At 38.1% G+C, this 26,825-nt stretch overlaps 1 protein-coding gene across 8 annotated transcripts in view; it reads left to right on the top strand.

Moving 5' to 3' along the window:
* Window positions 1-26,825, top strand: part of DGKI (diacylglycerol kinase iota) — a 260,970-nt gene that overhangs the window by 172,992 nt on the left and 61,153 nt on the right. For all 8 annotated transcript variants that reach the window (XM_039344770.1, XM_039344773.1, XM_039344772.1 and 5 more), the window contains 6 exons: window positions 6,849-6,949; window positions 13,785-13,864; window positions 16,545-16,589; window positions 20,345-20,414; window positions 23,169-23,209; window positions 25,191-25,318. In XM_039344770.1, the coding sequence (XP_039200704.1) occupies window positions 6,849-6,949; window positions 13,785-13,864; window positions 16,545-16,589; window positions 20,345-20,414; window positions 23,169-23,209; window positions 25,191-25,318 (465 nt within the window). The remainder of the gene's footprint in view (window positions 1-6,848; window positions 6,950-13,784; window positions 13,865-16,544; window positions 16,590-20,344; window positions 20,415-23,168; window positions 23,210-25,190; window positions 25,319-26,825) is intronic.

Genomic DNA, 26,825 nt, shown 5'->3' with positions numbered 1-26,825 from the left:
AATCATGTAGAATTTTGTGGTGCATACAAGTCTCTCATTGCTGATTAGCTTCTGAAGTTGACTGCTTGAATGCATTCATCCACATTCCATGCTAAGAAGAAAAGTATAGGAGGTCAAAAAAGAATAAAACAATAACACAAAATGTGTTATTGGTTATGAATATCTCATCCTTTCCAGGTGCTAGAACTTCTTTCCATGGTTAATTTGGCTTGACCCATGGGTCACTTCTGGATGCTGTTGGCCACAGGGACAGAAGTAGCTTCACTATACTGTCACTTCAGCATTAGTTGAAAATGGGGTTACTTGCTCCCCCCGGCTTTACCCCATACCCCTCCACTGCATCTGTGCCACGTCAGCAGGGAGACAGCTGGAAGAGCTGCAGACTAAAAAGTGGTCAGACAACCCACAGAAGGAATGAGGGACATGGAAAACATCTTAGAAGGGACCTCCCTAGTTTCTTGGATAGTAAAGGTGAGAGAGGACAAAGATGGAGGCACCCATTAATCGTTTTCTTAAGGGCAGCAGCAGTCTTCAGCCTTGCCACTGTGGCAAAGTATGGCTTAGCAATTGGGGCAGCAATCTTATGCTGGCATATTTTTCTGCTGTCTCAATGACTGGTAGAGAGCACTTGAAGAGATCATCTGCCTTAAACCTCCTTCTATGAGGAACAAGTATTCCAACAGTAAATGTTAGACTGGAAATTTTTTTCATGGAGAATTTTTGTCTTGAATGCTCTGGGCAACATGCTTCCTTTCTATGGAGTAGCACATAATTGCCTATTAAAAGTTAGCTTTGTGGAAGCCAGGAAAGAGTTTTTGCCTGGCAGCTCTAGCTTTTCCAGTGGAGCCTTTCATTGGCACAGAGAGAATTTATTTGACTGTCTGCCCAATTTGGATGTTCGCATAGGTTAATTCTCTTTTCATGCAATATATATATATACTTTCAAATCCTTATCAAGGTGCTTTAGATTGAAAGTTGGCACCAAAAGTCTGCAATGTAATAATATTTAAAAACAATGAAAAGTTTTTTAAAATAGCAAAAGTTTCAAAGCAAAATAATATTTTTAAATGAAGGTATTCTATCTTGCAAATAGTCAAAATGGTGCTATTGTCTTGATAAAATAAATATTCTTTGCATTCCTTTAAAGCAGGGCTCTCAAAAGTGTTCAATATTGACACCTAAGGATTAATGGACTATCCAAGGGGTGATCATTATTATTTGTAGTACTATTATTTAAAGAAGTATTAATTAAAATATTTTTATATAAATGTTTAGGGGTCAATGGACAAACTAGAATTTCTGGAAGAGGTCAATGAGATGAAGAGTTTGGGAACCGATGCCTAATACTAATACTTCTGTGTCAGAAGCACTGATTTCAACAAGTGCTTCCACGGTGAAAGGATTTGCTGGTGGCATCACCATTGCCCAGGAGATGTCCTGTTGGGGGCCCCTTTCACCCACCAAAGTGGTACCCATTTGTGGTCTCCCGCTTTCAAACTGCTGCATTGGTGGTAATTAGAGCATGTGACGAGATCTCACCCTACCCTGTGGTAGCAAACGCAAAGCTGCCGATTGTCAGCCCAGCATTCTAACCTCATGAGCCACTGCACTCCTTGGAACCCATGCTTTAAAGTAATCAATGGCTTTCTAAGAGTAAATAGAGTGTTGAAATCTTTGGATGAAATAGAATTGACCAATTTTTTTTTTCATTACCAAGTTCCAAGAGACTTTAGAGCAGTTTTCACACCCTGGAACCCTTCCAACAGCCATTCTGGCTGAGGATGGTGAGTGTTGAACTCTAATACATCTGGAAAAGATAAAGATGGAGAACACAACCTACAAGATTGAATACTGCAAGAATTACTTCATTCATTTTTTCCCCTTAAAAGTCCAATAATAAAACTAAATTTAGATGATTTGTAAAATTATTCTATTTTTTCTTGGGAAGAGCATTTCTGATTAAACTGGCTTGATAGGTGCTCAAACTTAAAATGAGAATTTATTTCTGATGATCTTATTCCAATATATTTCAATACCATGTTTCCCAAAAATAAGACCGGGTCTTTTTTTTTTTTTTTTTGCCTCCAAAAGAGGCACCAGGTCTTACTTTCGAGAGATGTCTTACTTCCAGCACCGACAACCCTGCCCAGCCGGTTCACTTCTTCTGGGGCCAAAGGAGCAGCTTCATTCTGCACCTGCGTTCCGGCCTACATTTCGCAGTCAGGCCTTTCCGGAAGGCCTATGCAGCCGAGCACAGAGCTATGGATTCAATTCATAGCTTGGTTCTTGACTGCAGAGGTCTTGCAGAAAGGCCTATGACTGAGAAATGCAGGCCTGGCTGCAGAAGACGCCTCAGAAAAAGTGGGCTAGCGAGGAGAGTTCTGGCTGCAAGGTAAGTGGGTGTGGAGTGCATGGGGCAGATCCTACCCCCACCCTAGCTTGATTTTTAAATGTGTACTTTGCTTCAAAACTAGGACTTATTTTTGAGATGGGGCTTATATTAGGCCCATCCCCAAAAATCAAGCTAGGGTTTATTTTTGGGGTAGGGCTTTCTTTCGGGAAAACACAGTAGTTGCGGTATGATTCTTCTTTGAGAGGTCTCTTATATAGAACCAAAGCACTTGGTAGAAGCCCCAATTACACAATGCACTTAGTGTCATCATGGCACAGTATGAATCATTTGCAGGATGATATCACGATTCATGAGCTGTCACTCACTTGCCATGGATATCCTTGTAATGGGAGATATTACTATTTTTAATTTTGTTTTGCACCTCTTGCTTTTCTGGCCAGACAGTGTTTAACTTCTCACTGTACAATGCTGAAACATTTTTCTCTTTTACTTAACTCTTCACATACAACTCTTTTATTTCAGTCTGCTCCATGTTAAGTATGATAGTGTGTGTCCCATTTCCCTGATACGTGATGTTTCTTTTGGATGTAATGTTTTTCTTCTGTTTTAAAAAAATAGGGTAGTATTTATAGAGTTTATCTTATGTTATATGAAGTTATAAGAAGAAAAGCTAAAACTCTCCCAGTGCCACTGTAAATGAGTCTATACATCTTGCTACTGCCTGTCTACTCCTTTCCCTCAATCTTTGCCAGCATTAAAGCCTTTTCCAGAAAGCTGAGTCTTTACACAATGTGTCCAAAGTAGGATAATTTGAATCTGATTATTTGGGCCTCAAGTGAGAACTCTGGGTTGATTTGTTCAATGATCCATTGTTTTTTTTTTCTTGGCTGTCCATAGAGTTACTGTTTCAGAAACAATTATTTTATTCCAAACTTTAGGGACAACAATACTATCCATCATATTCATCTTAATTTTTCAGACCACTGGTTTCTGAATTTTAAGTAAATCTTGTCTGTGTTGAGTAATTGGCAAAATTAACTCACAGAAAGCCTATTGTTTGTGGTTCAAGTTCTGCTTTTTCCCATACACCATGTCTTGAATTTCTTTTCCAAAACAGCAGGTAAATATGTTTGGCTAGCTGAAGTGGCTGGGTGCCAGTTGAAATGGACAGCTGTCCCTTGAAGCACATGGAAGTTTTGGGTGCCATCATTTCTCAGACAATATATGACAGCTTGCATTGTGTGGAAAGAATTTTGACATTTGAGGGTACCTGGGGTGCACAGCTGCTGCTCTTTAGTGGTGGTGAATTTATTATCTGTTTGGAGGCTTGAAGAACTGTAATTATTTTGGATATACTGAAGAGTGTTCTTCCAAAGAAAATACTTGTGATGAGCTATTTTTTAAACACACACACACACACACACACACACACACACACACATACACACACATTTTCTAGCTGATTTCATTCCTACCTGTCATTTTCAAACTGCCTAAAGGTGCTGCTTTAATAAGGATTTGATTCTCAAGTTCTTCTTTGTGTGTGTTTGTATTTAAATCAGTCCAAGGGTGACAGAAACCTGTTATTAGCAGGCATCTCCCAATTATCTGCTAATTGGTGTCTTAGCAGGCTTTCATAGAAAAAGTTTGTACATATATGTCATCTTGGTTGCAAAAGGATGACTTTTAAGCCAGGGTGAAATGTTAATTCATGTCAAGTTCCCTTGTTCCCTGATGGTTCACTATCAGCCTTCTGGGATCCAGCTCCATTAGGAATTGTCTATTATTCTGTGGCACAGGAAAAAAATTAAGACAGATTCAATATCAGAAGTGCCTACTTGATCTTTCTTATGTTCCTCCCTGCCCCATCACCTTTGCTTCAGTTTGCATTGTGCTTTTCTTAAATTCTAAATCCAAGGGTAGAAATTCTCTCTTTATTGAGCTATAAGTACTACTCGGTATAAATTTAGTTGAAAGTAGACATAGCAAGGACAGCTGCTGCTAAAAATGATCTTTGTGTTAAGTAAACAATAAAATACAAAGACTAGGCAAATATACACAAATGACAAATTGTCATTTAATCTGAAAGCAATAATATGAAACTGATGCAGAGAGAGAACCAAATGAATTTAAAATGTGATAAAGACAGAAAATTCATTTATGGCTACTTGGAAATAAACTTCATTGTGTTTAGTCAGATTTAAGGCTTGGTAAATTTATGTCAAATTGATTTAGCATATTCTTCCTTACATGGCAAAAAAGAATCCATTGAATGTAAAGTACATTTCTGAGTAGGCAGATATTAGATTGCTTTATAAAATGCATTCTACATTCTTAAAAGCAGAAGCTTTGGGTTCCTAACTATTGATATATAGAACAAGGCTTTTCAACCTTTTCACCCATTGTACCACTTTTAGGATATGGCAACATCCAAGTACCACCAGTTGCCTAGCAAGGTGTCAAAAACTTATGACCAAAAAAAAAAAAAAAATAAAGTGATAAAGTACAGATAGTCCTCGACTTACAACAGTTCATTTAGTGACTGTTCAAAGTTACAATGGCACTGAAAAAAGTGCCCCCCAAGGCACAGCCGAGCAAGACACCTGCCTGCGGTGCTCTTCCTCCTGTCTGAGTTTTTCATTGTTGTGAGCATTTCTGTTGAGGATTGGTAGCTGGGGTGGGGTGGGGGGTGTTTGGTTTTTATTCCCCCCCCATCTGCTGGGTGGTTGCAGCAGGTTTTGGTCACTTCACATGACCCTGGGACACTGTGACTGTCATAAATATGAATCAGTTGCCAAGCATTTGAATGTAAATCACAAGACCCGGGAGATGCTGCAACATTCCAGCTGATCCTAGTGCTTCTTCTGGGCTCAGCAGAAGCACCAGGATCAGCGCCAAGCTCCAGCTGGAGCCTGGTGCTGATCCTGGTGCTTCCACTGAGCCCTGACAGCCCTGCAGCTCCAGCCGTCTCGCTCAGGCTTGTGTGGTGCTGCCACTGGTTCAGCTCATTCCCCTCCCCCGCTACCAGTTTTCTAGGATGGTTACGTACCACCTGCCAGGTGCCAATGTACCACAGGTGGTACCCGTACCACTGGTTAAAAAGCCCTGATATAGAAGGTAAGATACATGATGATTATCACTCCTTATTTGTTTGGATTCAGTTTGGTTCTTAAAAAAAGAAAGAAATTCTGGATGATAGGACATATTTACTTCTTACATTTATCTGAGATAAATTTATTTATATTAAAGCATTTATAGGGATACATTCTGTCTGTCCCTCACCCCATCTCAAAATCTGGGAATCATAATGTTGAATATGATGAGTACAGGAATATCTGCAGGATTGATCAGTGATATGAAAGTGTGGATATGCCCAAGTGTTTGATTTCCTGCTACTTTTTGTAACCATCAAAAATGAGCAGAACTTTGATCACCTAGTCATAACTACCATTTTTATGACATTAACCTCTTCCCCCTTGTACCTCTTGTGATCTGAGTTCTTGCTCTCTCTCCTTTTCCTTTGCCCCTTTTCAATCAAACCTCAAACTTTTTTCCTTGACATCCTGGAAAGCCAAAAATACTATTTTGTTTCTTTTTGGTTAATCTTATTAAAAGCATTGTCCAAGAGGTATTTCACTCCAATGCCAACATTTTACAAGTGCAAAAAACCCAGTTTTAAAAATGGTTATGATTATTATCATCATCCCTAAATAATGTGGTACTTTGACCTTCCCTTTGTATGGCAAAGGTAGATCTTTGTCACCCAGGGTGAAACTAAATCTTTCTTTCAGAATCTATTAGTCTAATTACAGAAGCATTCCTAGTTTGTTTTAAAGATTGACTTGAGCTACTTACTATTCTAGATTTCACTTTTTCTAGTCTGCTGGTTTTATGGAAGGTCTTAAATGGGGGCCGAACACCTGAAACTTTTGCAGTAACAGGGACTTTGCATTGAATAGAAATGCCACACAAATTGGACAGGAAATTCCAGAAGAAGTGGATAGTCAGTTCATAATTCATAATGAAAGTGAATTGATTTTCTGAAAATATCCTCAAGCAGAATCTTTTTATCCCTTCATGATACTAGGTTGCAGCCTGGGCTGGATCCTCCTGGTTCTCCAGGCGCAGGTAAAGGATGCCCTTCCTCTCCTAAATGCTTGGGCCTGGGGGCTACCCACAAAAGGCCCTCTGTGAATATCTTAACATATGGGCAGCAAAGATCAATTTATAATGGAAGCAACAGAGCCTTACTTCTGAGTTCCTCCTGAAATCTTATACCATTTCTCAAATCAAAAGGCAGTCATTGTTTCACAACAGCCTGTATTTTGAGATTGGCAGAGAGGTGCCGGTGGGATTTGATTTGGCTAAGGCTTGTTTTTCCTCCTGCCCCATTCTTCTTCATTCCTTCTGGGAAAATCAGATTCTTTCCTTTCAGAGCCTGTATTGGACTGGAGCTGGAATTAATTACTGATGGAACTACTGTATTTCCTTGTAGCCCCCACGCCATCCCAGATCGTCTGAGAATCAGAGTGAATAGGATTAGCTTGCAAGATTACGAGGGACTGCATTATGACAAGGAAAAACTCCGGGAAGTTTGTAAGTTTTTTAAAAAATAGTGTGTGTTTTCTGTGAGTTACCTCTGGGTATGATACATTTCATTCTGCAATATTTTCTGTGTCCAATTGCCAGGAGGGCTGGTTTTTCTTTCATGCTTCATAGAAGCCAAGTCATTGTAAAAGTTGACTTCAAACAAAGTTTTGCAGGAGATAAATGTTGGGGAGTTATTTTTGTCTATTTGTACCAATGTCACTTTTTAAAACAGGTCATTATTTTGAGAGACATAAAAAGGATTTTGCCATAAATTTCATTGGAAACCTTTTGGAACCTTCTATACTCACTATGGTTTGCAGAGCCTGGGAGATTTCCATTACATGAAATGGGGCTCCCATTTATTCCTTTTTTAAACAGAAATTCATCAGCCTCTGCATATGAAGAGAGGTCATACAAATGAATGTTGTATATAAATAGCAATCATTTATTTTGCAACAATAAAACTACACTGGGGAAATAACATTTTTTAAAAGCCCATCCTGTAGAAATGTATTTGCAGAACAATTGAAAGCAGTCATTCTTATTTTACAAAGTTATTTTTCTAGCTATCAAGAGTACAATTTTCATTTAAAGTTTTCAATCTTATGATTTCACAAGACAATAGATGTCTTCAGGCGTTATGCCTGAACAGGAGATTCTGAACAGCATGACAGACAATCTGCTATATTTTTTTTCTTTTCTAACTTTTCCAATACCAAGAAGATTTGAAACTGGCATTAAGTCAAGTTTGAATCCTGGTGACTTCCAGGACATTTGTATAGTTTTTTTCTACAGCAGGGTTTGCCTTCTATTTTTTTTAATAAAAATATCTTTACAGTACAAGCATTGCTATTCTTCGGTCATCTAAGTGAACTGATTCATTTTAAATGAAGAATTAAATGAATTCCTCAAATATAAAGTTTCAAGTTCTGGGAATGACTAACTATGCTGTGGCAGAATGAAAGTAGTGTTATTAAATGTAGTCCTATTCTTTGTATTTTCTGTTAATATAAGCCATTATAAATACTGGAATAAACAAAAAAGCAGGACATAAATTCAATAATCAATAAATACTTATATACATAAATGCAACAAGTACCACTTAAATGAACATTGCTAACCAGGGATTACAGTGTATGGTGGTTACTGTCATGTAGTTATGTCTATCCCTATACACAAATGATTGAGAAAACAAGGAAGAAACAGATATACATAGTTCTTTCCTTCAAAGGGCAGAATGTCATTGGAAAGATTTAAAAATAGATTGCCTACCTTTTGGGGTTGATATTAATCTTCTCTGAAACTGTGCACGATAAGTTGTCAGTTATACAAGGGAGAAAATAAATTTAGGTGAGACCACAATAGAATGAGAGTGTAAATTTATTTACACTGTTTTGGGATAATCTAAGTTAGTATTGGAGTATTTATTGTGCATCATGGAGAGATATCTGCAGAAAGAAATCTTAATGGGTTCATTGCAATATTTTGAAGACATTAATAAAATCGCTTATTCTTAAACTATTGTCCATGTTCTGATTTCAATAGTTTATTGTTAATTTAGACTGGAAAGTTTGAAAGATGGATATTAAAAAGAAATCTTCCACCTTTGGGAAACTGATCTTATCTCTCTGGTGCGAAAGTCAAGTATCCTCAATGAACTTAGCTGAGCAGTTTTGAACTGAGGAGAGCAAACTGTATGAGTTTCAAATTTACATGTTTTTCATGTAAGAAGAGCTTCACAGCCAAACTCTAACCTGTGGTTATATTTCTCTGTGATTGGATGAAAGTAATCATCTTATTCATAACCCCTATGTTAAACTTGGTTCAAACAACACAGAGCTCAATAACCATAGCTGAGGATGAGAGATGACGAGTATAGTTAATAAAAACAGAAACAAAAACTTGGTTGCATTGGAAAGGGGGGAAGGATGATAGATCATGGGAGAAGTTTGAAAGTAGCTCACACCTATCACAATAAAATGTGACAGGGATGATCTTCCAATTGGCTCACTGTAATGGAGGCAGTATTCTTCAAGAAGGACACCAAGTTAAAGAAATGTATAAACTCTTCTGTTGCTGTGCCAGAGCTTTTACCATCTTGCCCACAGGCAAATGACTTTCCTCCAGGGAAACATCTGCCTAACATACTTATCATTCCCCCCCCCAGCCCCCAACAGGCTGCAGAACGGTGTTATTATAATTTAAACAAAATTTACACTTCCCAGAAATCCTAGCAATTATCTTTATAAAGAATGTTCTGCAAAGCTGTGATGAAACCTTTCATTTGCTGAGTGACAATCAGCATCAGGAGCTGAAACAAGTGCTCTTGGTGGAATCTATATTCTCCCTGAAGATTACAGAAATCAGTTCTGTGGAAATAAGCAATGGATAAAGATATGAGTATGTTGGGGAACAGAATGCTGCCTACCCAGAATAACCATCTTTTTGCTCTAAGATAAGCAAACCAATTAAAAAGTTTGTCATCCCATAATTCCTAGGGAACCCCATGTTCTGCAGCATGGTTACATAAGAAACAGTTGTCTTTGTAACTGAATATGAATAATGAGCCAGATGGATGAACAAGACTCCATTTAACCCTTATCTCCAGGAGCCATATCCTGCATTGATTAATGACTCAGTGTGTGTCACTGGGAAAGAAACTTCGTTTTGAAAAGTTAGCATTGACTGTGTTGCAGGCTCAGCTAACCTCTTCTTTTGATTTTACACCATTAATTCAACGTGACAATTAATTATTGTGGTATTATCTCTAGAATTATGTTTTGTTTTTGATTCTTTGTTTCCTCAGTTGAGATGGTGAGGAGTTTCAGGCAGATATGTTTTATCCATTATCCCGTGAGATTAATGGGAAAACTTTTCAACAACTGCAGAATATTAGCATTAGGCCATTAATATTGTAAGAAATTCACGTGTGCAGATGAGATGAAACTGTAGTTCAATAGTCTGCCCAGCCATACAATCTAGATAGACATTACAAGGGAGACATGATCCATAAGGACAATTTGTAAATCTATTGGCTTCCAGATATATTAAGATGATAACTTCCAGAATTCCAAATCACTACATAGTTTGACAATAACTAATCCATTCTCTAAAAATATTGTCTGCCTTTTCATTTTTAATGCTACACTTGCAATAAATGGTGATGCAAATCCTGCCCTCAACCACTGGGTCCCAAACTACAGTATTTGGGTCATGATGTCATGACATGCAGTATGCTTTGTCATTGGATCCCGGATTCCCTTCTACAGATGCCCATGACTATATTGTTTCATCATTTTATTCTGTTCCAAAAGTCCCCGTGCATTGCTCATAGTGGAGGCTTATCTATCAATCTTTCCATTACCTAATAATTCCCAACTTATATTTCTTTTTCTTGCCATCTGCAGTTCTCCTCTGACAGGAAGTATGTTCAGCCAAACTCAGAGTGTAGCTAATGGGGGCAGTGTTAGCATTAAATTAATTGTTTCCAGAATCAGTCTCCAATTGGGAACATCAATGTACACTATCTCTAAAGCACGGGTGTCAATCTCGTTGCGTCACGTGACGTGTCACTATGTATCATGACTTTTTTTGCATTGCCAGAACTGGGGTGGGCATGGCCTCCACATGATGCAACCGCCCCACAGGCCAGCAGTTTGACACCCCTGCTCTAAAGCATTAACCAGCTAAAGTCTCTTGATGATAGGAAGGCCAAAAGCATGGGTCTAACCTTAAGATGATGGCCTTTTGTATGGTATTTTTCTACTCCTGTCAACATTATTTTGTTGAAATGGAATGGTTGCTCTGTTTCAGCATAATGTTCTCCTAGATTTCTCAATGAGAATATACTCTAAAATTGATACTTTTTAATACAAACAATATAAGCAAAACTCATTAGAGTTTATGGATAAGACACATTCTTTATCTTTTGTAGATTTACGTTCAGGCTTTCTGGCAAATGAATAAATGTCTTCATCATTATTCCGTTTATACTCATGTGTAGTTTCTGTGACATGTCAAGGGATTTGCCTACAACACCAGGACATTGTTTAAGACCTGGTCAGAAAACCATGCTAGAGGGCCACTTTGAGGAGAAAATTAGTCACAAATTCCTTTTGCAAATGATGGATGGCAAGATTGTATTGGGGGAGGGGAAGACTCCTTCCGTAGTTACACTATTTCACTTCTGAGACAGCACATGGGGGCCTAGGTGATTTTTCTCTCATGGGGAACTTTGAGGGTTTATTGTTAATTTTAGTTTGGCATCTAACAGGAGAGGTGCATCTTTACTTATGCCTCTGCAATTCCACTCTGCTGAAATTAAATACCATTAAGTATAATTGACTAAGTCTTGACAGGCTACATATATTCTAATAACATTTTTAAGATGAGCAGTAATTACATAGTTTCTTCATCTCAGCAGGTGGTGGCACCTGGCTGATCTTGTCTGGGTTCAGAAATTAAATTGGGTTGGGGCTGATGAGTATTCAGGGAATGATGGGGCTCTAGACCAGTGGTAGTCAACCTGGTCCCTACCGCCCACTAGTGGGCGTTCCAGCTTTTTTGGTGGGTGGTAGGGGTTCAATCGAGCTGTTTAAATTTTTGGATCCATTGAGCCCTCCGATCGGCTCACAGAGCTTTCCAGCAGGCGTGGGGTGTTAGCCTCAGCTGTGCGACCCCCCACGGAGCTCTCGGAGGCCAGAGAGCCTTGCTGAAGTGCGCCATCATTGCGAGGCTCCCGTCAACTTTCTCGACGATCCGGATCGCAGCAGAGGCTGCGCAATGAGATAAAACTGCAAGTGCCTCATTTTCGGCTTCGGGGGGGTGGGGGGAATTAAAGGCACAACGAACAACAAGCTTCCTCTTAGAGCCCCTCATGGCTGGGAAAGCCCAGCCGAAATACAAGCGGCCGCTAATTTTGGTGCGGCCGCCATTTTGAGAGCCGCACAGAGCCCTCAGTCATAGAGATTTCAGGCATCTCTGACAAAAACCAGGCTCTCTCTTCATCCTGCTGTGACAGGCACGGATCGGGGACAAACCAGACTCCACTGGGCATTCCCTCAATACCAGGGTAGAGGCCATAAAGGCTTTCTCTTCATTCCTGCTTGCCCAGGACTTAAATTGGACATGGAAAAACGATTTGAAGATATTTTGAAATTGAAGGTGTATGACTGGATGAAAAATCCTTTTACCGCAAATATTGAAGAGGCTGATATAACTTGCCAAGAAGAACTGTTAGAAATTAGATATGATGAAGAAAGTAAACATAAATTTGAAAGTGGTGGATATGAAAACCTATGGCAAAGTAAAAAAAATGCCTGCCTTATATCCAAATATGTGGAAAATGATATTCAGTTTATTGATACCTTTCCCTACCTCATATCTTGTGGAATCAGGCTTTAGTGCTGTTAATCATATTATGACCAAAGAAAGAAACTGCCTGAATATTTCCGAAAGAGGAGACCTTCGTTTGTTCCTTACAAAAATTGAGCCAGATATCCAGTATTTAGTTTCGCAGCATCAGCCTCAGGGATCTCATTAATAATTTAATTAATTAAATGTAATTTCATCAGACTTCCTGTTTCTACAGTGGGGCAAAAAAGTATTTAGTCAGCTACCAATTGTGCAAGTTCTCCCACTTAAAAAGATGAGAGAGGCCTGTAATTGTCATCATAGGTAGACCTCAACTATGAGAGACAAAACGAGAAAACAAATCCAGACAATCACATTGTCTGATTTGGAAAGAATTTATTTGCAAATTATGGTGGAAAATAAGTATGTGGTCACCTGCAAACAAGCAAGATTTCTGGCTCTCACAGACCTGTAACTTCTTCTTTAAGAGGCTCCTCTGTCCTCCACTCATTATCTGTATTAATGGCACCTGTTTGAACTTGTTATCAGTATAAAAGACACCTGTCCACAACCTCAGCCATACTCCAAACTCCACTATGGTGAAGACCAAAGAGCTGTCAAAGGACACCAGAAACAAAATTGTAGACCTGCACCAGGCTGGGAAGACTGAATCTGCAATAGGCAAGCAGCTTGGTGTGAAGAAATCAACTGTGGGAGCAATAATTAGAAAATGGAAGACATACAAGACCACTGATAATCTCCCTCAATCTGAGGCTCCACGCAAGATCTCACCCCGTGGGGTCAACATGATCACAAGAACGGTGAGCAAAAATCCCAGAACCACACAGGGGGACCTAGTGAATGACCTGCAGAGAGCTGGGACCAACGTAACAAAGGCAACCATCAGTAACACACTACGCTGCCAGGGACTCAGATCCTGCAGTGCCAGAAGTGTCCCCCTGCTTAAGCGAGTACATGTCCGGGCCTGTCTGAAGTTTGCTAGAGAGCATTTGGATGATCCAGAAGAGGATTGGGAGAATGTCATATGGTCAGATGAAACCAAAGTAGAACTGTTTGGTAGAAACACAACTCGTCGTTATTATATGCTTTAACTTGCTATAACTCTGCTTTATAAATTTTATAAAGTAAAGTTATTTCCCTACTTTATAAATCACCATTACTGTGGAACCGGTGGGCGGTTAGAAAATTTTACTACTAACAGAGATACAAAAGTGGGCGGTAGGTATAAAAAGGTTGACTACCCCTGCTCTAGACTAAACTGGGAAGTTGAAAGATAACAATCTCCTTCTGTATTGCGATCTAGAAAACAACATAAATTGTCCATGAGTCCTCAAGAATAAAATACAGCTTGAAGGATACTTTTCTATATTCCCTTCAGATCTTATATACTGTATACGTAAAGCCCAATTTTTTTGGCTACACATTTTAACATTATTAATTCTTATTGTTATAATCATTATGCCTATAGCTATTCCATTGGGAATTATAGTTGTCCGAGGAGATTGTGACTTGGAGACTTGTCGCATCTATGTGGATCGCTTAGAAGAGGTGAGTAAATGGCTGTCTCAAGAATATATTAGTCTTGTATAAGGATATCCATGTATTTCATTTGGACCAAAATGTGCCAAAGGACAGATCAAAAGCAAAGAAAGTTCACCAAACCATTATATCTGAAGGTCAAGCAACTCAAGATTGCTAACTCCTAACCTACCTCTATTTCATGAGTTAAGATTACTGTATCTGCCACAATTGCTAGCATACTAATCACTGCAGGCATGCTGATTGTTTCTTCTTCTGCATTTGCTGCAGTCCACTTTCAGCACAGTGCCAAAAAGTTGAAAGTGCAATATCAATAGCACTTAGACTTATACACTGCTTCATAGTGCTTTATAGCATTCTGATGTCATCATATTGTCCTCAACAATCTGGATCCTCATTTTACTAACCTTAGAAGGATGGAAGGCTGAGTTAACTCTGAACCAGTCAAATTGAACTCCTGGCAGTAGGCAAAGTTTGCTTGCAATACTGCATTCTAATCACTGCACCACCATGGCTCTAACATATATCAATTGGGGAACTGCAGCACATTTTACCATATTGCAATTTTCAAGCTCTACCTTGGCTTCCCAAGCCTGGTTTATCTGCCCTTAGTCCTAATCTCATCTAATCTTCACTTGTTTTGAACAAGTGAAATCTGACATTTCACAAGTTCAAAACAGAAGTTGGAACAATGAAAAATAGAATTACTATATTCTGTATACCCTGATTCCATTTTTGAGGTGTGAAAATGTGGAGAACAGAAATATGTACTCACTTTAAATAAAATATCAGGACTCTTTCTGGTTAGATGTTTGGGGCAATTAGGATAAAGGCATAAAAGGCATTGAGAAAACATAGTGCTAATTGATAGGACAAGCAATGTTTAGCGGAATGGTTGTTGCTGGAAAGTATTGAAAATATAACATAGAATAATAGAGTTGGAAGGGACCTTGAAGGTCTTCTAGTCCAACACCCTGCTTCAGTAGGGGGCTTTGTATCATGTCAGACAAATAATTGTCCAGTCTCTTTTTGAAAGCCTCCAGTGATGGAGCACCCACAACTTTTGAAGGCAAGCTATTCCAATGGTTAATTGCTCTCACTGTTAGGAAAATTTTCCTTAGTTCTAGGTTACTTCTCTTCTTGGTTAGTTTCCAACCATTGCTTCTTATCCTTTTTTTGGTCCTTTGGAAATTAATTTGACCCCCTCATCTTTGTAGGAGCCCCTCAAATATTGAAACAGTGCTATCATGTTCCCCTAGGATGGTCAGCCTTTTCTGTTAAACAGATCTTAAAAATCTGGACACAGTGGCATGGCATTAAAAATCCTTGAGCGTATGGTTGCCAAAAACAGTCCTTAATAATGTCCAAATAGTTACCAAGATTATAGCAATCTTTGGTGGTTCAATTTTTAAGACTGAACCAACAAAGAGTTGGCCTCTAGGAAAAAAGAAGTTTGCATTGCCTCTTCAAAATGAAAGAAAGTCTGGTCTTCTTTTTTTTAAGTTATAAGCACTTGAAGGAGTTTGGAAGTAAATTTCAAACCCCAGCGTGACATTTAGGACTCAAAAACGGAAATTTGAAATGATTTCTTTTTAGATAGACGTGACTTGTCAAGACTTCACTTTCCATGCCCCATTAAGTTCATTTCTCATTTTGTGATTCTAGAAAGCTTGGCACTAAGTGTATGGATGGATGATGGATGGTTTCATCTTTTGTTTTCCACTGTTCAGAGCTCTTGCTAGAGAAGTTTTTTTCTTTCATCCCCTTTCCCTGTTTCTCCCCAGTTCCCACATTTCACACAACATAGCTTGGATATATTGGCAACCTTCTTCTGAAGCCCTTTCTAGTCAGGGTTTTGAACTGTCTTCATCCCCTGCAGTGACAGGATAGAGTGAAGGAACAGAAACACAAGATGTCTGGCTGTCAGATTCTCCCCATTCCTTCTGTAGTACTGTGATTGACAAATAACTTTCTCATGAGTAAAGATGTGCTGATAGAGCGGACACCCAAATTGAAGGAATCAACCCATTATGTTTTTAAATGCATAATAGAACACCATCCATCAGTGACCTGGAGCAGATGCAATCGAGGCAGGATAAGGATCAGCAATGAAGGCAGTAAATACCATGATGGCATAGTTTTCTCCCTACTCAAGATTGGCTAGCTACTTAATTCAGAACTTTTCTCAGTTACTCTTACTGGGAAAAGACAGTAACTGCCATGTATAAAGTGTGTATTTCCTTAATCCCTGAGTGACAATTATTTGCTTCTGCCTAGGGCCCTAGGAAAAGATGAAAAGGCAGAAGATATAATCACCAGATAGTGAAACATTCTAAATCACCTTATACAAAAATCAAATACTGTTGTTGGTTCCTAGGTAATGGTTTTGGGACAACTGGAAAATATCAAGCCATTTTAGATTAAATTATTTGCAAGTTATCACTTGGCAGCAAAATCTTTGAATAGTATTAATATCAGATTTATTTTGACTTTCTTAAAGCTTATTTGGTAGATTATCTCTTCCTCTTCCTCCTCCCTCATGTGTGATTATTTTGTATTGTTATTATTGCTGTTGTAATAGCCAGAAAAAAATGTTTGATGAACAACTTAGCAGCAAAGTTTTGCATAGGAAAAAGGATGAAATGAGCCTTAGTTAATCATTGTTTCCATTGGGACTTTCTTGTCATAGGATTTGCAGTCTGTATCTTCAACAACACACAGAGTCCACTACCAGGTAAAATTTTGTTCCTTTCATGGAAAAAAGGAAGGGAGGGAGGGAAGGAAGGAGGGAGGGAGGACTTGCTCAGACTGAATTGTTTAAGGACTTATTCAGGTTCAGATATTTTAAATAACATTATTTTCCCTTGAAAGCATTTTGCAGGATTTCATAATAAACTATCCTGGATATTCTTGCTGAATTGTATATAATTTTTCCCGTGCTGCAATAATCAATGCATGAATTACCATGAGCAGGGTCTCTTGGGCCAGGAATGGGCATAGTTGGTAAACAAGATACAATTGTGCAAAAGTTTGAGTTGGCATTTGAATCAGATTTTGCTTTATTCTCACAGACTTAATTCTTATTATATGCAACTTCTTGCTTTCCAGTAGGCCTTTATCGTCAACATTAATCAGTCTCAGTCTCTGTGGTCAATGTTTAGGCTTGATGGCAGCTATATAATCCAATATCTGGAGATCTTCAGCTTTGCCTCTTTGCCAATTCTATCTCTGCATAGATACTTAAAAGGGAAAAAGTAAAGTCTAGCGTCTTAAAAAGATACGTTGTAATGAGAACAGGATCTATGCATTCTTTTCAGTTTTCAGAATGGGGACCCTAATGGGGAACAGTGCCTCAATATTCACAGGCATTCATGGTATTTCTCCTTCAAAATATGTGACCAAGCCCTTTGCCCTACCCTAGTTACTATAATTATTTCTTCTGATTTCTTAAAAATTATAGCATCACATTCAAAATTCTTGATCTTGAAGAAGGATGCTATTATAGATGGGGAATTGTTTGTCGGGTTTGTGGCTAAGCACAATGCAAAGAAATATCAAATGTTTGTTATATAACATTTCCAGATCAATGCCTAAGATTCCCCACAGTAGTTTTTGTTTGCATTCACAATTTAAATGATTATTTTTGAACATTGTCTGCACAGCAGGCATGCTAAATATTACCTCAACTAATGCTCTGAGTTGCATTTTTATCTGGTTTGGCCTAAAGGGCTGTTCTCTTATTATCACTTCATGAACTTTCTGTCTATATCATGCTCTGTTGTGCATTTTCAAATACACACATATTCACTCCTGCAAGAGAATTTGAAAAAGTCTACAAAGAAGAGAGTGCCTGAGTTGTTATAAAAAGGTCTTTTTTCCTTACTTTAGTGGAACTTATTCAGTGGACTAAGGGCTCCTGTTGTCAATGTCAGCTTTCTTCAGTCTTTTTAAAGCATTATATTCCAAAAGATCAATAATATCTGAAATAGTTCAGCCTCTCACTAGAGTATTTTAGTCTATAAAATAAATGTATCAAAATTATATAACAACTTTGTGCAGTGTGATCCTTTATAGATGCACTTAGGCAACAAGTCTCATGATTCACACTCCAGTACCAACACATCTAAAGCATACTAACTTCAGGAATATTGATTTACAATGCAATTTTGATTAGGCAACCTTGGTTCATCCAAATTGCTTCATATATAAAGAAACTGGCACATTCCTATTGAGCATCCCTTTGTGAATCACTAAGTTATGTCACATGTAACCTCCATCTGTTGTCTCATCCTAAATGAAATCCTATAACAGTCAAGTCACACTATACATCTACAGCTTACAGAAGTTTATGCCTTTTAACCAAATTTATTAGCTGGAAAAGATACTACCAGACTTCTGATTTTTTTTTTTTTTGGGGTTGTCATAGACTAACATGCCTCTCTTCCTATAATGAATGACTTTGCTAATCTACAATAGCCACTTCAGCCTTTTGCATACAATTCACACTTTTGACATTTCATTTGGGATGAAAGTTGTTTTTGTGCTTCATTGTTTTGTTTGGATTTTGAAGATAAGGATGTTTCTCTGGAATTCTTTGCCACTGAGTGTCTTGCTAAGGTTAATCTCAGGGAAGGAGAGTGTTAAGATGTCTGGAAACTCAGTAAGACAAGGAGGCTCAGAAAGAATTAGAAATATTTAGTTTTCAGTGAAGACAGTTGAGAAGGGATGTGATGGCATTTTCACATTTTTAAGGAGGATCACCTGTTTTCTCTCATCCTAGAATGGAGGATGCAGGCTGATTCTATATAGCACGGGTGTCAAACTTGATTGCGTCATGTGACATATTGTGACATATCGTGACTTTTTTGCCTTTGCAGATCTGGGGTGGACATGGCCTGCGTGTGACGCATCTGGACCATGGCTGCCAGTTTGACACCCCTGTTCTAGAGTATAAAAAGCAGTTTAATGTTAAGGCAGAGATGCTTGTTGGTTACACTAATTACCAAAATGTATATGACCTCTATTTCACTGTATATTTTCAAGCAATAGCTGGACAGCCATCTTTTAATGTTTTAATCTGGATTCCTGCACCAATCAGGGGTTAAACCTGATTGTCTATATGTCGCCCTCCACATCTATGATTCCACAGCTTTGGTAGATTCCATTTGAGAAAGGGATATAGAATTTTGCAATAGCAATAGTTTCTACCAAAGCAACATAAAGACTTTTTTGTTTATGAAACTACCATATCTTTAAGTCTCTGTAATTGGTATCTGAAGCATAACTTACATTCTATCAGGTGTAATAAAGGGAATGTTATTGGATAATGTAAATCAAGCTCAATGATAGAAGCTAAGAAAAGGAATCTTAGTGTCCCTACTGAGACAAAAGGGAAGTTATTAAAGACCAACATACCAAGCTAATGAGCATCAGTGTGCTTATTTGAAATTTGAGATAAAGAATTTAAGTTGAGGAACATCTAACTCATGTCATAATTTGGCTCTGAAATTGGCTGAAGAAAAAAATATGGGTTTACTGTATATCAGGAATACCAGGCTGTGCCAGGGACATAGTCATTTATGGAGTCTTATCACAATCCATATGGTATTTGCTATTCGGTGCCATATTTCTGGCCATGGTCCTTTCTGCACATCCAACTTGCTGCTATTAAATGAGTTGAAATTTATAATGAACTGCAAACCATAGCCATATAGACTAATGCTCTATCTTTTGTATAAGTATCTCAGTGCAGTTTCTAGAAGACAGATATTAAAATTAAACATTTATATTGTTTTGCCCCGAGAATATGTGATGGAATGATTGAAAACAAGCAATGTGATTTTTTTAAAGGACTAATTGGCCATAAAATGACATTTCATAGCTCTTATGCTATTTTTCTCTTGTGAATTGATAGTTGAATCAGTCACAATCTTTTCTCTTTAAACAGACTTTTTTCTAAAAGTGAGGCAGGACTTGCTGATATTTGCTCAGTAATATGGCAAACACAATAGGTTGTCCAAGTAACCAAGCAGCCATCCATCATGGCATGGCGTGTTTGATAGATTTCCACCCTTTGATAAAACTGAGTATAGTTGCCTTGCAGCTTTGAATCAAATGGGAAATCAAATCAATACTTGGATAAGTCAGTGATTGCACAGGGCAGCTGGTTATCAGAAGCCACCCTGAGTGAGTTCAGGGATGCCTGTCTATCATTTTTGGTCATACTTGACTGAATATATATAAACTGATAGAAAAGTTCTTTCCTGAGTAATGTTGAAAATTGCTATTATTCCCCTTGGCTCAGTACTGTATGGATCCCCAGAATTTCAGATAAGAGTCCTTATCAATCTTTCTTGGAAAGGTTAATAACTAGATCTAGGAAGAGCTTTGCCTTACTAAAGCTATAGTACGAGCTGTGATATTGTTCTGTTCACTGTTGCTTTAATGAAACTGCTATTGAAAATGGCCTTTTCTTTCTGTCCCATCCAGGACCAGGAAAGTTCATTCCCAAGAGTATTGTCTGTTCAGAAACTATCCCCTAGATGGTGCTTCCTAGATGGTAAGAATCAAAGTTGGCTCCCATAACCTTAGAAGAAAATGGCAGACTGTACATTTCTTTATATACTTACCCAGAAATAATTTTTGTTTTATTCAGGAATATTTGCTCTCACACATTTGTTGAAGATTGTTTCAAAAACAAGAGTTTCAAATAGATACAGAATCTTAAAGATTTTATATATTGTTATTTGCTTAAAATCAGGGGCTACGTGTGATTGATATGGTGAAGGTATCTACAATGGGTTCGTCCTCATATAATCTTTCCTGCAACACAAAGATGTTTTTATAAGCATTTCTGAGGGACCTGTTCTCATGACATAATCTCAATCTCATCTGTAATCAGTTGATGAGGCAACTTAGAGCAGTCTTTAGTTGTTCCAGTTTGGAATTGGCCTTCTCCTTTTTCTCCCAGAACAAAACATTCAACGTGGACAATCAAGAACATCTCAAGGAATGATTTGGCCAGGGGTAATGATCTTCTCAACTCCAATTGACTCATTAGGTTTACAGAAATGTATCCACCCTGCCCATTTAGAGGGCAATAATCTTCTGTCGGCATTTGGGTCATTTGTGAGACAGAGTGGACATCTCTTTTTCTCTTCAATCTTGAATATTGAATCCAGGAGATCTGTCAGCCACCTGTACATCTGTCAGCCAAGAACCCTACAGTTTGTTTTTTGTGTATATGTGTGTTTGTGTGTCATAAAGGTCATAAAGTAGAGAAAACACTTCACACATAGACCAAAACAAAAGTGGAATGAAGGATGGTGGATAAAGGCTCTTTGTCTAGTCAAAAATAATTTTGGTGGAAAATTAGTCTTAGGATGGATAAAGGAAAAAAAGATCTTGAGTCACAATAGTGTTGCCATAGTATAGCACAAGAATATATCATAACTGCAATTCAGGATTGTTTTGCTTTTTATTCCTAATCACTTAGGCAGACTTTTGGGAGATGGGGTCTTGACATTGGTACTTATTTTGCTGACAGTTCTGTCAGTCTTCCAGAACAGCAATAGCTGTAGAGGTAGTTTGAATATCCTCCAGTTAGAAGCAACCCCAGTAGATTGACTGCCCTGCCAGAAGAAGCATCCATTGAATAATAAAAATAAAATAAATAAAATGATTTTTTAAAAAATAAAAGTTAATGCTTGTACCCCAGCCCTATCAAGTATGGGTTCAGGAGAGTGATGGGTGATAGTTTCAAAATAGAATCCAAATTTATAATTGTTTATAGCTTATAGTTCTTGGTTCCATAAAGTATGACCATCATTGGACTGTATTAAACTGTATGTGTTTTTCACGATATGTCGCATGGGTAAAATTTTAACCTATAGAGACTGACCACATGAACATTTTTATGGTGGTTTCCAAGAATAAATTTAGAGTGGTGGTTGTTTATTTTTAAGATCATTGTTCAGCTTTGGAAATGTAGCAAGTTTGAAATGTTTTATTCAGAAATACTCCTTCAAATAAATGCAGAACTCTTTTTATTGACCATACCTTCATCAAGATCAAATAATACAATATAGCCTCCAAGCATTCAGATAAACTTTTGATCTCTCTTTCTCTGCTCCCCTCCCTTTTGGTACCAATCCAGTATTGTGGGATGATAGCTTGTTTTAGAGCTGTTGGAAGGCGCTCTCTTCTTTTTTTTTACCTGAAAAAATATGCTACCTTAAATTTCATGCATCCAAATGAGATCTGTGTTGCATTGTGGTCCATATAGGTTTAATATGCAACTTTCTGAGGATATTGATTGCAGCCCTACCCAATGCCATCCAGCAAATCAAATGGGCATGCACAAAGCTCTGATAACTGTATGCATATTTCTTTTTTTCCCAATTATTGTCAACCAATTGAACTTTTTTTTAAAATTCCCTAAAACTAAGGGTCAGCTGGCTGACTATTTGATCTATCAACCACTAGATGGGAGCCATCTTTTGGTTTTTAAATGTCTTGGTTCCCATCTAGTGATCATCAAAATTTGTTTAGCTGAGATGAAACCAATGCAAAAGTATTGTTGAAGAGCTGGAGAAAGGAATTTAGCTTTGGGAAGTACAAACTAAGAACCTAAGAACAGAAAGTCAGGAGCCCTGGAAGCAGCCAACTGGGAAGGGAATTCCTTGCCAGGCAGGCTTACAAAAAGCCAAATCTTTTCAATTTGTCAGCCCTTTGTGGGAGGCAAAGTCAAGAAACAAACAAAGAGCACTGGAACTCTGCTGTGTTGTTGCAGAGCATAATAAAAGAATTTTGAAATCCTGTCAGAGATTTTTTCTGCCGCCCTGCTTCTTATACCAAAGAGAATCAAGGTAGGGCAATCTTGAGTTTCTTTCTCATTGTCTCCTCTTTCCAGGGCTAAGCTGGTGTTGACTTAATGCCTGTTGAATACTTTCTCCAAGGCCATCTCTGTATTCTTTGATACAGTTACACTTCCAATTACTTGCATGAAGCTAGCCATCTCATAATGCCAACCACTACCAAATTCATTTATGTTTAGACTTAGTCTGAGCAGAAAACCTCATGGCTGTTAACATCTGACTTAATTTTGGAATGTATTTCTAATTTCTTCCCATTCCCTTCCTTTTGTGCCATCGTGCTTAATGGAGAGGTCTGAAGAACAGAAAAGTTTCATGCTCTTTTGTCTCAGTTTCATTGATCCCAATTGAGGTATTGCTTAGCTGTGTAGTTTGGATATTTTTCCCTTTCTGATGGATCAAACACAGTTTTTCACATAATTCCTTCCTCATTTTTGCAGCAACCTCTGCTGACCGCTTTTACCGCATCGACAGATCTCAGGTACAGAGACGATGTTGCTTTCCTATTAACTTCTTTTTTTTATTGCACAGAATTGGGTTCACTGCTATAATAAGAAAATATGGGACTTGTCAAATGTGACTCTCCTCCTATTATATACTTGTCTCTAATTCTTCTCTCCAGAGATTTTCAAGGGCCCCTAAAATTGTCAAGTAAATAAAAATAAAATAAAATAGGCTTTTTTTTCAGTTAGAAAAAGAAAAATAAGTGCTTAGAGGTCCCGCATTCCACACAAAATTTCAGCTCTTCCCAGTTAGGGAGGATAGACTGGACAACCATTTGACTAGGATGGCATGAGCAGGGGATTGGACTAGAAGACCTTTGAGGTCCCATCCAGCCCTATGATTCTATCTTCTTCGTTTCTCTGAGTTTCTTCCCCTGTTCATTATGCAGCTATGATCCTCCACATTGATTAGTAGATTCTCTTCCTTCATCTCTCAAGGTCATTCCTATATGCCATGGTGCATACTTGTAGCATGTAAGACTGTTTCATGTAACCAGGTAGAAATGCAACAGATGCTTCAGGTGTATTTCCCATCATTATTTTGCTTTAATGATAAATTAAAATGATAGCATTGATTTACAAGTCTAATATCTGAAAATTAAACCAAACATATTAACACCACAATGTGATTAATATTAGTCAATATTTAAACATTAAATATTTAAAACAATTATTACATTAATTATTAATATTAACAGCACACATATAAAATTTGAGAAATTCCAAAGCATTGTCCTTACTGTGATTTTAATTTAGAGCATGTTTTGCCATGTAAATTAAACACCTTGTGAAAAATTGGCCCAAGGCACCCAAGGTCAAAGAAGATTTAAACCAAGAAGAATGAGCTTTGCTCTTTTTGCTTAAATCAGTTTGATGTTTAATAGCATAGATTCTTCTTTTTCTTTTTTTCCTTATCTTCATGAACTTGGGATAGCTACATTAAAAAGAAAATCTTAGAGTTTATCTTGGTGTCTACAGTTCCACAAAAATCCTAATCCTCTGTTTGTGAGATAAGGTGACTCTGGAAATTATGATAATGTTGGGCCTAAAGAAAATATTCACAAAGCTTAAAAACACATCAAATTAAAGTGACAGCATTTGTCAAAAACATACCATTTTATGTGTCGGTTGGACACTCTGGAAGTTTTACAAATATGGAAGTCACTCGGATTGGATTTGCTTTTATTGATTTGTATTTAATTCATTTAGTTTCTGTTCAGCTGTAAAGCAAAATTGTGCTAGTCCTTTGAGGCAATTTAAGAAAAGTTATATCAGAACAGCTCAGCTATTTTTACCTGGTCAGCTATTTCTACCTGCTGCAATTCAAAAAAAATTACATGGTACAATTCTAGGCATGCTTATTGGGAAGTAATTCCTACTGCATTCAGTGGAATTTGCATGAATGAATCTATATCTTTAGTAAGTTAGTATTGCATTTTCGAGAACAGGAAATGAATCTGAGAAATCAAGATTTATCTTAGCCATTGAGCAGATGGATTTCCTTTGATGATCTCCTAATCACTGGAGGTAACCCATTTACCAAGGATCTTCCTATATAAACATCCTGCTTGTGGTTGTCAGATGAAAATGATTGTCAAACTCACAGTGCTGAAAAAAAATACAGCTGTTCTCAGAAATACATGATATTTGGGGCATGAATGGTTGGCTGGCTGTAAGCAAGGGGTTGCCATGAGTAGGATTTTGATCATTCTCCATGCATTGACCCACAGTTCCTTGCTCCAGAAATGCCCTCAAGTGTGTTGGGACTACAGCTTTCAGAATAATTAGCCAGTATATCTGGTGCATTCTGGGGGTTGCTGTCATAACATTTGAGCTTCATCCATCTTGAGAAAGATGGATTTAGAAATTATATTAAGTTCCTAAATATATATTGCTGAATAAAATTGTGCTGTTGATTGCAATAAACAATAGATTTTTATTTTAATATCACTGTTGCAGGAACATTTGCACTTTGTGACAGAAATATCACAGGATGAGATTTTTATCCTGGATCCAGAATTGGGGGCATCTCAACCAGCTGGAACACCTCCAGGAATGCCTGATCTGGTGGTAGAGCAGGCTTCTGGGTAAGGCTGACTCTTGTGTTTCTTAATTTTTTAAAATTCTCTTCTTTTATTTTCATACACAATTTTCTATATCCTTAAAGATGGGTATCACATGGAAGTTTCTGTTCCTACATATTCTTTTTCTAAAGAACTTTTGCCCAATTTGATCCTTCTGTTTTTCAGGTGCTTTGAGCTGTAACTTCAAATTATCATTGGCTATGATGAATGGCACAAAGCAGCTGAAAGTCACTACATTGCCTACGTCATATCTATATTTATACCTTCAATGTCTGTTATCATTGCAGTGTGCAGTGGGAGGGTGACATCTTAATCTGTTCCTTTCCCTTCTGTATACAGTTTTTAATTGTGCTTCTGATATTGCTGGACTTCAATTCTCAGTGCCCCAAATATGGCCAATGATGAGGGATATTAAGCGTTACAATTTGTTAGCTTTTGAAGTGCTACTATTTTAGACCCACAAGAAGTCTTAATAGGTAGTCCCTGAATTATGACAACAATTGGAATTTCTATCACTAAATGATGCGGTCATAAAGTGTGATGCCCGTGATCTCATTGCTTAGTGATGGTGATCCCGGCAGTTCCAGGTTTATTTATGTATTAAATGTATATGCTGCCTATCTTGCTATCTAAACAGACCCTGGAAGGCCAGTTGCTGTTGTAATCCCAGAACTGCATGGATTGTTAAGTGGGAAGAGGTGTGAGTCCCAGGCAACTAGATTAATTGGTGAGAGCTTTGGGTGAGAGCTACTTGCAGGTAGATGGGTGTCATGAGGGATGCATGCATAAGTGCCACAGGCAAGCACTGGAGTTGCTCAAGTGGCATGATAGTGTGTGGGTTTTATGGACAGATGCTAGGGTCTTGGTGCCATAGGAGGGTCTGTTGGTTTTGCAGGCAGATTTTACAGAGCATAGGTGAGTGTGTAAGTGCCACCTGAGGATACAAGAATGGGATAGGCAGGCATTACTGAGCATGGGCAGGTGCGTAGTTGCTGTAAGTGGGTGTGCGGATGCTGCAAGCAGGTGTTACTGAGCAGGAGTGGCTATGCAGGTGTCGTTGGTAGAAACTAGGGAGTGCAGATGAATAGATGAAAGAATGACAGGAGCATGAGTGACTTATGACTTCCTGCCAGCTTCCCCATCGACTTTGTGGGAACCAACGGGAAATGTCAGAAGTCATGATGATAGGACTTGGGAGGGCACTGCAATAGCTGGAACTCCAAGGATCACACATGCCCCTTGTTCAGCACCATTGTAACCTGGAATGGTTGCTGAATGAGTAGTTGTAGCTTGAGAACTATCAGCATGGAACTGTATAACTACAGCATTGAAAGCAGCTTGGAGAGAAAATTGTAGCATAGAAAATTGATAGAAAATAGTTTATTTCACCTGCATAAACTTCAGAATAGTATTCCTTTTGAAGCCTGCATTAGAGGGCCTTTCGAAAGTGAAAATAAAACTGCAAGGAAAACATGTGAAAACAATATTTTTTCCCCTTTGTCACACTTAG

This window comes from Crotalus tigris, unplaced genomic scaffold, assembly GCF_016545835.1.
Source record: "Crotalus tigris isolate CLP2741 ecotype Arizona unplaced genomic scaffold, ASM1654583v1 scf7180000017937.1871474, whole genome shotgun sequence".
Lineage (NCBI taxonomy): Eukaryota > Metazoa > Chordata > Lepidosauria > Squamata > Viperidae > Crotalus > Crotalus tigris.
Note: the sequence above shows the minus strand (reverse complement) of the source record. Positions and strands in the feature narration are given on the sequence as shown.